Source organism: Carcharodon carcharias, chromosome 11 (assembly GCF_017639515.1).
Source record: "Carcharodon carcharias isolate sCarCar2 chromosome 11, sCarCar2.pri, whole genome shotgun sequence".
In the NCBI taxonomy this organism is placed as follows: Eukaryota; Metazoa; Chordata; class Chondrichthyes; order Lamniformes; family Lamnidae; genus Carcharodon; species Carcharodon carcharias.
Window position 1 is genome coordinate 47296953 of NC_054477.1, and position 12347 is coordinate 47309299.

General features: G+C 44.4%; 1 protein-coding gene across 3 annotated transcripts in view; it reads left to right on the forward strand.

Annotated features, from left to right (window-relative positions):
* The window catches only part of flt1 (fms related receptor tyrosine kinase 1), a 243360-nt gene that overhangs the window by 121799 nt on the left and 109214 nt on the right, over positions 1 to 12347 (forward strand). For all 3 annotated transcript variants that reach the window (XM_041198845.1, XM_041198847.1, XM_041198846.1), the window contains exon 11: positions 11680 to 11806. In XM_041198845.1, coding sequence (XP_041054779.1) covers positions 11680 to 11806 — 127 coding nt within the window. The remainder of the gene's footprint in view (positions 1 to 11679; positions 11807 to 12347) is intronic.

Below are 12347 nucleotides of genomic sequence, written 5' to 3' on the forward strand. Positions count from 1 at the left end.
AGCTTTTGCCACCATCTAATGATGCAGACATTGCTGTGACTGAGATGTGGACATGCTGAGGTATCTCCTCCTCCCGTGCTTGTCTTTTCTGCTGCCACTACCACTGAGGAGACACAAATGCTGCTGGAATATCGATGCTGATGAGCTGCCCTCACTCAATGATGTTCCTTGAGGAAGAAGGGTTAAAAGCGCTTACATCACACACTTCCAATAAATATTTAAACACATTTCCCTGACATCACACAAGGGTGCGGAGACTGAGGGTGACATCACAGGAATGTGAATCTCACTCTGGGACACCATCACTGAGTGGGAGGAAGGCTAAATCTCAAAATAAGGGGATTCCAAAATACCAATTCACAACACTTTCAGTTGCCAAGAACATTCACATAGCCATCAAATGTATTCACAAAAGTGCAATTTATTTACATGGTCTGAATTTTACCTTTGGCAGGCACACACAATCAACAGGCCCAGGGGCAACCGGGAAACAGATCGCTGACCACAATCGGCCCCTGACTGCAATTTCACGCTGGCTGGCCAGTTAATGCCAGTCCGTGTGAAACGCACGCTGAAAAGCTCAGTGCTGCTGTGGTGGGGGTGGGAAGAGGGTAGGCGATGACATCACCGTGGCCAAGGGTGAGCCCTGCAAGTGAGCACCCTGAAGGCAGACAGCTGCCTCAGGAAGGTGAAGACCCTCAATAATGAAGTAAAGACTCAAAAAGCTGCCAAAAACTATCCATGCATCACAATAAAGCACCTGAGAATATAACTCATTAAAATGCTGTCCACAGAAATTTATTTTTAGTTTATTTCATAACAGAGATTTCATTCCGCCCTTGATGAGCTTTGATGAACAATGTAAAGGCCTCGCCAATTCGCACATCTGCCAACTGTAAGGTTGGATGGGCCACGAAAAATCGGAGTCAATTGCACCGCTAATGGGCTTAATTGCCCTCTTAATTGTTGGCAGGCACATTTCTAACTTTTGCACATGCCCACCGAGCGAAAAATCACATGAGTGCGCAATGACATTGGGGTGCTCGCCCGACATTATCTCGCCTGATTTTACGCCCGATCGGATGCTCGCCCACTCGCAGGATGTAAAACCCTGCCCCATGTACAGCACACATGTGACCCAAAAGTGACATCAATTTTTCTTAACTTGCTTAACTCTACCGCTACACCTGAGTCCAGCCTCGACATCCACAGCAGAGGTGGAGGCAGCCCGTGATGACCTTGGTGGATGTCCTCTGGTGGCTCGAGGCCTGGAGATCCCCAGCTTGATTAGGCGCAGAAGTGCCCTCGGTGGCCTGAAAAGCTGGAGTGGATGGGGTCACAGGCAGAGGGGACTATGAGCGGCTACACACCGTTGGAGTGCCCTGAGAGGAGGGCCCCAGGACATCTGACTGACACTCAGCTGCCCTATGGGTGCTGGAGAGCCCCGCCCTGACTCTTGCAGGAGATGGTGCATCTGGAGGAAGGTCAAGGTGCCTTGTCCCCATGCCACTGACATCTTGATGGTGCCCACCAGGGTGTGTGGCCATGGAGTGCAGGGCCGAGTGCAAATCTGGCAAGACCTGCTGGACCAAGGTCTCCATGGTGGCTGCCAGCCTTCCCATGGTGACCTCGAGGCGTTCGCATGTCGGAGCCACAATATCAAACAGAATGTGGCCAGATGCCTCCATTGTTCACTCTGGTCTGCTGAGTAATTGTCGAATCTCTGCCTGATGTTCCGCCACCTGTCGTTGCATCGCCAGCATTGACTTGGCGGCTGCTTCCAGGGGCTCATCTTCTGACTTGAACTGAGTGGGTGGCTGCAGCATCCCTCTGAGTGCAGGAGACCTGGGCTGTCCCTGCCTCCGACTGCTGCAGGGAAGTGTCAGTGAGCTGTTCCCCAGAAAGTGAGCCTGAGCCTAATCTACATGTATGTCCCCCAATGTGTGTGTCTCTGAGCTGGTGGAGGGTGCGTGTCAGCGCCGTGATGGTTCTTCCAGAGCTTCCTCTTTAGACATGGTCTCGGGGATCGTACTGGTGCTCGACTGGCATGGGGTTCTCAATCTGCTGGTGCCTTAAATAGAGTTTCAGTTAATGAGCATGAGCTATATAAGACTACATGTGACTCACTGCGAATGTCAGGATTTGATGAGGGTGATGGAGCTGTGATCCGTACTAGGTTGTTGGGAGAGGCCGATCTCCCCTTCCCCACAGGAGCGATCGCTGTCCTCCTCAGCCAGCTCGGCTGCAGCCTCCTCGATCTCACTGAGAGCAATGATGTTGGTTATCCCTCCCCGGTCTATGCTCTCTCATGTTTGTTATGTGCCAGCTTGGCTGAATGAAGAAGAAAGAAAGGCATGTGATGAGAAGGGAGGGAGCAGAGGTTGGGTGAGAAGCATGTCCCCTGTGTGTGGTGATCCCTCCCCAGAAGGGCCAGAGGATGGAGTGTGAGCAACATGATAGGTGGGATGGTGGTGATGTGAAAGTCTCAGTGACAGAATGATATATGTGTGCCCCGCTAATGGTTGTGTGAGATCCCTGAAGGGAGTAGCCATTTGAGTGTGTGACGCCCATGATGAGAATTTGATATTGGAGGGAGATGAAGGATGAATTACCCTGGCAGGGTGGATGAGATCATTCATCCTCTTCCTGCACTGGGTGGCATTTCAGGCGTGGTTGCTTTCTGGCTGCAAGACATCTCTTTTGGGCTGGAGAGGGTGAGATTTTGTGATGGACTAGCCTTTAAATATGGCGCCCAGGCCTTCGAACGCATCAGCTGATTGCGGGTGGAAGAATCAGCTCCCGACCCTCCAGGTGATTCAGACTCATACGGGCATTTGTATAATTAATGAGGCTCCAAGGGCGGAATTGAGCACAGATTCCCTCCATTCCAGCCAATGGGCTGGGCGCTGCCGAAACTGCCCACCACCGCACTTAGTCTCATTAATGGAAAATTCTGCCCACTATTTAGTTGCAATATACTTCAGATGTTTACAAGTGATTTTATACTGGACCTGCACTTTAATTCTCTGTGATACAATAGTGTAGTTAATTTCAAGAATGCTGTGAATGAGTACAATTTTATTGTTCCATGCTTTTTTTCTGAATTCAATTTCACCTCATTTAATATACAGAATATTAAAGTTCTAGATATTGTGTGACAGAAAGAAACTGCAAGTAGCAATTAGTATTCATAGACATATTAACCTTGTCCATTATGACCCCTAAATGGGCAGACACAGCATATATTGGAACAAATCAGTGTAGATCAGTCGTGCCAGGTCTCTCCCCATATTGTGCTTGACATGTATTTCCGGTCAGGATATCATCAGGCGCCAGAAGCTCCTGCCAGAATTAGGTGGAAACTTCATTATAATATTAACTTCACTAAAATGCATTCAAAGTCTAGGGTTGCTGGACTACTCCTTTCAATAATAATATGTTAAAGAGACTACCAGCAACTTTCAGATGCAATTTAAAATTGTGTTTTTGTTTTAGTTTTGCTATTCTGCTTTTTTATGGACAACTGAGTGAAAGGAATTTTTAGAAACTCTTTCAGTACACACATATTTGAAGGGAAGAATTTTCCAGTTGGTGAGCGGGGGTGGGGCTGTGACGTCGGGTGGGCATCCTGTGTGTCATTTAGATTGTCAGTTCAGTGGGTGCACAGCCGCATCGGCTGCATGCCCGCCAAACTGTCAAAAGCCTATTAAGGCCATTAAGAAAGTCATTAAAGTTGTTAAGTACGCTGGAAAAACTCAGCAGGTCTGGCAGCATCGGCGCAGAAGAAAAGAGTTGACGTTTCGAGTCCTCATGACCCTTCGACAGAACTTGAGTTCGAGTCCAAGAAAGAGTTGAAATATAAGCTGGTTTAAGGTGTGTCGGGTGGCGGGGGGGGGGGGGGGGGGGGCGGGGGGGGGGGGGGGGGGGGGCGGGGGTGCGGTGGGGGTGCGGGCGGAGAGAGAGAGAAGTTGCTTCCAATCTCCACCCCTCCATCATTTTCACGTGGTCCATCTCTGATACTTCTCTTCTCTTCCTTGACCTCTCTGTCTCAATCTCTGGTGATAGACTGTCCACCAATATCCATTACAAACCCACCGACTCCCACAGCTACCTCGACTACAGCTCCGCACACCCCGCTTCCTGTAAGGACTCCATCCCATTCTCTCAGTTCCTTCGCCTCCGTCGCATCTGTTCCGATGATGCTACCTTCAAAAACAGTTCCTCTGACATGTCCTCCTTCTTCCTTAACCGAGGTTTTCCACCCACGGTTGTTGACAGGGCCCTCAACCGTGTCCGGCCCATCTCCCGCACATCCGCCCTCACGCCTTCTCCTCCCTCCCAGAAAAATGATAGGGTCCCCCTTGTCCTCACTTATCACCCCACCAGCCTCCGCATTCAAAGGATCATCCTCCGAAATTTCCGCCAACTCCAGCATGATGCCACTACCAAATACATCTTCCCTTCACCCCCCTTATCGGCATTCCGTAGGGATCACTCCCTCCGGGACACCCTGGTCCACTCCTCCATCACCCCCTACTCCTCAACCCCCTCCTGTGGCACCACCCCATGCCCATGCAAAAGGTGCAACACCTGCCCCTTCACTTCCTCTCTCCTCACCGTCCAAGGGCCCAAACACTCCTTTCAAGTGAAGCAGCATTTCACTTGCATTTCCCCCAACTTAGTCTACTGCATTCGTTGCTCCCAATGTGGTCTCCTCTACATTGGAGAGACCAAACGTAAACTGGGCGACCGCTTTGCAGAACACCTGCGGTCTGTCCGCAAGAATGACCCAAACCTCCCTGTCGCTTGCCATTTTAACACTCCACCCTGCTCTCTTGCCCACATGTCTGTCCTTGGCTTGCTGCATTGTTCCAGTGAAGCCCAACGCAAACTGGAGGAATAACACCTCATCTTCCGACTAGGCACTTTACAACCTTCTGGACTGAATATTGAATTCAACAACTTTAGGTCTTGAGCTCCCTCCTCCATCCCCACCCCCTTTCTGTTTCCCCCTTCCTTTTTTTTCCAATAAATTATATAGATTTTTCTTTTCCCACCTATTTCCATTATTTTTAAATATTTTAAAATCTTTTATGCTCCCTCCACCCCCACTAGAGCTATACCTTGAGTGCCCTACCATCCATTCTTAATTAGCACATTCGTTTAGATAATATCACCAACTTTAACACCTATGTGTTCTTTTGTTCTATTGTTGTTGATATCTTTTGATGATCTGCTTCTATCACTGCTTGTTTGTCCCTACAACCACACCCGCCCCAGTTCTCTCTCTCTCTCTCTCTCTCTCTCCGACCCCCCCACACACCTTAAACCAGCTTATATTTCAACTCTTTCTTGCACTCGAACTCAAGTTCTGTCGAAGGGTCATGAGGACTCGAAACGTCAACTCTTCTCCGCCGATGCTGCCAGACCTGCTGAGTTTTTCCAGGTAATTCTGTTTTTGTTTTGGATTTCCAGCATCCGCAGTTTTTTTGTTTTTATCTTTGTTAAGAACGCTGCCTGTCCGACTTTAAGGTTGGCGGCAGGCGAATAGCCCAAGCAACCTTCGCATTTAGCCCAAGCAACCACGGGTGGGATGAGGTTTCATGAAGGGTTTATTACTTAAATAAAATTTTTTGAAAAAATGAATGGATATATCCCAGCTCATGTGACAGGTTCACAAGAGGGGACATGTCCTTAAAATTTTTTCTTTAATTAAATTTTTCATAACTTAAACTAATCTTCCTGAGCCACTTCCGTGCCTCAGGCAGATTTCTGCACTCTTTTGCACACATATGCGAAAGAGAACAGGCCCCGACTCAGGGAATTCCTGCCCCCGCCCACACAGGGAGCACGCAGCCCGCCCACATAAAATGGCTCGCTCCCGCCCGCCCCCACACAACTCTCTCCCCCCCCCCCCACAAAGGGGAGAAAATTCAACCCGAAAGTAACTTACCCTATGAAAAATGAGTGGTTCTGTGGAAGTTCCTCTGTATTTGTGCTACTTCACTGAAGAGGAGGAAGAATGTAGACAGCTTACATATTGGAAGGTTATGCCTTTCCACCATTAGCCCTGTAAATATGCTAGTAAACAATAACAAACTTGCATGGAATTATTTGAGTAAAAATGTTTGCAAGGACTTTAGTTACTTAGGGAAGCTGTGACAGAGTATGGCACAGCCAACGGTGGGTAAGGTCACTACAGTCCTGAAATTGTTCAGCTTAGGTTCATTCCAGGTTGCCACAGGGGACATGATCGATATTAATCAATGCATAGTTCACGGATGGATTAAGCAGATGACTGATCGCTGCCAGAACAAGCTACCTCAGTGCATAACTGGCAACTGCTGGAGGGGCCCTAGCTTTTTTCCAAATGATAGCAAATACCAAAAGACTGGCACACTTGTTTACAAGCAAGTAGCCTTACATGCTCCTGCACACATGAATTTCAAGGGATACTACTCAGCAGCTCAATCTACAACTTCCCTTTGACCATGTGCGAGGATCCTGCAAGGGAACATGTACTTTTTCAGCAGCAATCACAGTGCTTTAACTTTGAGACAATCTACCATGCCTCCATTACTTTGTTAACAAACAAAACACCAACTTACACTTATACAGCAGCTTCAACATAGTAAAACATTCCAAGGCGCTTCATAGGAGTGTTATTAACAAACTTTGACTTCAGGCCACATAAGGTGATATTAGGACCAATGCCAATAGCTTAGTCAAAGAGGTAGGCTTTATAGATTCATAGAATGGGTACAGCAGAGAAGGAGGCATTCAGCCCATCATTTCTATGCTGGCTGTCTGAAAGACCAATTCACCTAGTGCCACTCCCTCACCTTTTCCCCATGGCCCTGTAAGTTTCTCCTTTTCCCTTTTGAATGTCATGGTTGAATCTGTCTCTATCACACCCTCAGGCAGTGCATTCCAGATCCTAACCACTGCATGGAAAAGATTTTTCTCATGTTGCCACTGCTTCTTTTTCCAATTACTTTAAACCTGTGCCCTCAGGTTCTCGATCCTTCCACCAATGGGAAAAGTTTCTTTCTATGTGCTCTGTCCAGACCCCTCATGATTTTGAATACTTCTATTGAATCTCCTCTCAACCTTCTATTCTCCAAGGGCAACAGGTCCAGCTTCTCCAATCTCTCTACATAGCTGAAGTTCCTCATCCCTGGAAACATTCTCGTGAATCTTTTCTGTAGTCTCTCTGTTATCTTCAGATCCTTCTAAAGTGTGGTGCACAGATCTAAATGCGAGACTCCGGTTGAGGCCAAACCAGTTTTTTTACAGGTTAATCATAACTTCCTTGCTTTTGTACTCTATTTCCCTAATTATAAAGCACGAGTCCTAACACCGATCCCTTGGGAACTCAACAATAAACCTTTCTCCAGTCGAAAAACAGCCACTCACCACTACTCTCTGTTCCTGTCACACAGCCAATCTCATACTCATTACTGTCCTTTTTATTCCATGAGCTCTAAATTTGCTCACAAGTCTGTTGTGCAGCACTTTATCAAATGCCTTTTGGAAGTCCATGTATACCACATCAACAGCTTTATCCTCATTAATCCTCTCTGTTACTTCAAGAGAAAACTAAAGCAAGTTAAACATGATTTGCCCTGAACAAATCTATACTTGTTTTTCTTAATTAACCTGCATTTGCCCAAGTGATTATTAATTTTGTCCTGAAAGCTTCCTCAGCACCGAGATTTACTATTTATGTGCCTGTAGAAGATCTTTGCATTCCCTTTTATGTTAATTACCAGACCCTTCTCACACTCTCTCTTTGTTACTTTTATTAGCTTTTTCAATTCCTCCCTGAACCTTCTGTATTGAGCCTGTGGTTCTTAATTACATTATCCACTTGACATCTGTCTTCCAGGGGGCTTTGGATTTGTTCACCCTACCTTTCCCTCTCAGGGGAACAATCTCGTCTTGTAATTCTGTCATTCTGTAAAGGCAGCCAATTGTTCAGTTACAGTTTTGCCTGCCAATATGTGCTTCCAATTTATCTAGGCCAAATCCATTCTCATCCCAATGAAATTGGCTGCCCTCCAATTAATAATTCTTACTCTGGATTGTTCCTTGTCCTTTTCCATAGTCAACCTAAACTGATGCTTGATTTGATGTTCTGGGATGGCGGAGCCAGGAGCAAGCGGACCATTCACTTTTTGTTCTGCCTCCCTCATCCTGCTGAAAAATGTAAAATCCAGCCTGATATCCAATATTATAATAACAATGCTCCTTATAATAACAACAACTTAGACTCAGGGCAACTTGAGTTCAGCCAAATTATATTTCTCTAAATGTGATCTACGAGCCAGATTTATGCAAATTCAGAAAGACTCTGCACACCTTTAAAAATGGCGTATTGGATGTGGGCGTAGAAGTCCTGCCTCTATTTCCTACAGATCCAATTTTTGCCAGTAGACTGAAGGGGCAAGGCATCATTCACACAGGAGGGAAACCCAAACTCAGCTGGGCCATTTGAACTCAATGCTGAGTTCAGACAGACCCCATTTTGGCTGTTGCAAGGGCCTTAACCCAAAGTGTGGGAGTCACAAATTGTTGGAGTAGATGTAAATGTTGTTGAAGGACAGATAAGATCTGAATAACTGTCATGATCTGACGTTTTTAAATTCCCTGCTCTTTAAACTTAAAAAAATAGGCTGTAGCTGTCATTCAGTGTGTGCCACCATTCTGGACTGCTTTGATTGACAGACATCGGTTAGAAAAATAGTAGCATCTCATCCTAAAATTTCAATAGAGCTCTTTGTTGACATTTTCCCAAGGGATCTAATTATGTCATTATGAATGCAAGGCTGAGTTTCCAAAACCACAATTATCTCAGCAGGGGGTTCTGAGTTCACAAGTTGATCGACAGCTTAAAGAGGCTATTAAAGGATTAGCTGTCTTTGAGGTGGAGTCTGATTAGAGGCTTGTTTGTTTTTATAAGAGGTGATTTAAAAGATTTGAATAGGTTTTATGAATGGGATTTTTGTTACTATCAAGTATGTAAGATTGAGGAGCTGTGTTTACTTTTTTCATCTCCACGTGGCTCCTGAGGTTTGCTTATGGTGGATACTGGGTGAATGGCTACAGAGAGTGTGAGAGGCTGGGGGTGGGGGGGTGGTGGTGGGTGAATGCATGAGTTAATATTGAGTTATCTCAGGTACACAATCTCACATGATCCTGTTTTCAGAAAGTGGCAGAATAATACTATTCTAGACTTTGATGCGATCTCTAACTTCTAAACAAATATATTATGAAGTAACATAATTGTTTCAGTAGCTGTTAAGCTTATGTAACTTGAGATTCAAGCACACAAACTCAAGAAGATTATAAAACAGGGACTCTTTATTCCGCTGGCATCAGATCTTTATAAATATTAACAGAAAAACTTAGCTATTTAGAATAGACATTCACAGCCAAAACTCCAGACTCACCAGGATACCACGGAGAGCTTAATTCTTGATCTCTAAACAGCGGGTTAGTAGAGTTCAGTTTGTGGAGTTCCAACTGCTAATTTCCAGTGATCATGTGACCCAGATAAACTTGTCTCCCAGACATGAAGGGGATCTTTCTCTTCTCGTGACCTCTCAAACTCAGAGATGCTGTCCACGTGATCTGTCTAGATCTCCAGCAGCTGTTCAATCATTCCCCTCCTAATTCTCAGCACTCAAGCTACTGTCAGAGCCTTTGGTCTGCCCTATTCATGGCCTTGGCTCCTCAATGCTGTGACTTACCAGTCTCAAACTTCTGCTCCAGCTCCTTGCTACTGTCCTACTCTCTCCATGAGGCTTCTTGCTGTGCCCCTTCTTCAGCCCATACTCCAAGATCAGTCTCCACCCCAGCTTGCCCCTTATCCCAAAAGCCCCCAGGGCTGACCGAATCCCTGCCTGGTGTCCTTCCTGACCAATGGCCTCTGCTTGCAGGGACCTGGTGTCCCCCATGGAATGTCAGACAGTGGAGGGGGCCTGGTATCTGGCCCTGCTCTGAACTTGGAAGTTGAGACACTGTTTTGCTAAATTATGGTGCAATTAATATTCTTGATTCTATTAAAATTACCTTTAATTCTTAGTGCCCTCTTCTCAGTGTTTCCAGAAACTATCTGATCTGCTATTTATTTTTGAAGGCTTCAGACAAATTCGTTCAACAAACTGATCCCAATGTGCCTTCAAAAAAGTGACTAAAATCAAGGAGATTGAAGTGATTGGTGGCTAAATTCATAAAAAGCTGGCAAGGCATTGTATATTTTAACAAATACCACAAGATATCCCTCAGATATCAGGCACAAACAAACTGATTAAAATCTTTAATTGTATTGAGTTCACATAGAAGTGATCTACATTTTCTGAGTAAATAAAAATCAGAAAATCCTCAGCAGGTCAGGCAGCATCTGTGAAGAGAGAAACAAAGTTAACTTTTCAGGTCAATTGCATGTCTTTCATAAGTCCTTAGGAACTGAATCTATCCAAGAGCAAAAACAAGGGAAAAACAAAATTAAGACCAAAACATGCAGAGAAGAGGAAACAAAATGGGGCAGAAATTGTGTTGAATCCAGAGGGCTATAAGGATGACTGGAATTTCTGGTCTCCTGTCATTTTAATTCTCCATCTTGCTCTTATACTGATGTCTCTGTCCTCAACCTGCTGCAGTGTTGCAAAGAAGCTCAGCATAAGCTTGAGGAGCAGCACCTCATCTCTTCCTACATTGAAATCCATTTGCCACAGCTTTTCCCCATTCAATTAACCTATCAATATCTCTTTGTAATGTTAACTTGCATCTCATCGTCATTGGTTTTCCTTCACTATCAAAAAAGGCCATTTCTTGAGTGCTTACAGTCATCTGTTGTGTGTTCTAACGTGGCTGTCGAGCCCGATTGCAGAACTGCATGGCTCTCCACAGTGCGGGCAATGCTTCCATCTACATTGCTTACAATGCTGCCTATCTTTTGTGTCATCAGCAAATTTGGATGTGCCATTTTCTATCCCATCATCTAAGTCAATAATAAAAACGATGAATAGCTGAGGACCTAATACAGATCCATGCAGGACACCACCAGTGACACCCCCCCAATTAGAGTATCTGCCCATTATGCCTATTCTCTGTCTCCTTCCATTCGGCCAATATCCTAACCAGGCCAATAATTTGCTTTCAATTCCATGTACTTTAAATTTAGCTAACAGTCTCTTATGAAGGTCTTTATTAATTGCCTTCTGGAATCTCATATAAGTAACATCCATAGACATGCCCCCATCCACTACTTTAGTAACCTCTTCAAAAAAATTCAATTAGAACATTCAAATAGAAGGATGACCTTCCTTCTCTGATTTTCTTGTTTAGATAATATTTCCAGGGCATCTACTTTGAATCCCCATTTAGTGACAGAAAATACTCACTAATGGGTGAGCTCTCGATGCCATATCTCTCAAAGGAAGCTCATCTACAATATGTGGGTAGACAAATAAGGGAAGAAGTATTTAATCTCAGATTATTGGAATCCATATCTTTAGGAAACCATATGGTATATTATTGGTATTTTGTACACATTAGTTTTTTAAAAGTTAGCTTTTTAAAAGGGTCAGTGGTTTCCATTTTAAGACCTAATGATAAGTGAAATCATGTAAACATTTTATCAATGCTATAATGAATTTTAAATGCTGTTTCCAGGTGTGAAGCATCAGAGACTGAAAGCAGCACTGTTTTTCTGGATGCATTTGGCAGCAACATCAATATGCCTGGAAATAAGATTCATGCCATAAGTGAAAGACCAGAATTACTGGAAGGGAAAGAAAAGGTATATATTAGGAACTAATGTGCATCTACAAATACATCAATTCTGGTCAATATCATTTCAAATACTTTACAAATATATTATAAATATGTGATTTTGTCTGCAGGTAGAATTACTTTGGTATATCTCAGGCATTACTGTGGCTTTTAAGTTCTTCTTCATGTACTTGTCTTCTTACATATATTCAACATCTCTCCTGAGTGGACAGGGCACCTATTTCCATGTCCATGCTTAAGCCATTCTAGAACCAACCGATGCAAGGTATACAGAAACAATTGCACCTTCATCATGGGAAACTTCCAGTTTTATCTGTTTATAAGATTGTAGGTCTTAACACTTAATCAATGGATCTTTGAGTTAAGGCTTTTTATGTTTTTGGAAAATAATTTTTTGTCTTGATTTTTCTATGGCACTTCTCATCTATTCTCTTCTGGGAATGGATTTAATATTTAATTCAACCCTAACTAATGGGAATAAAGATTTCACTTCCCACTGGCATGTATATGAAATGCACTTAGCTCATCTCAACACTTCCAAATGGGTT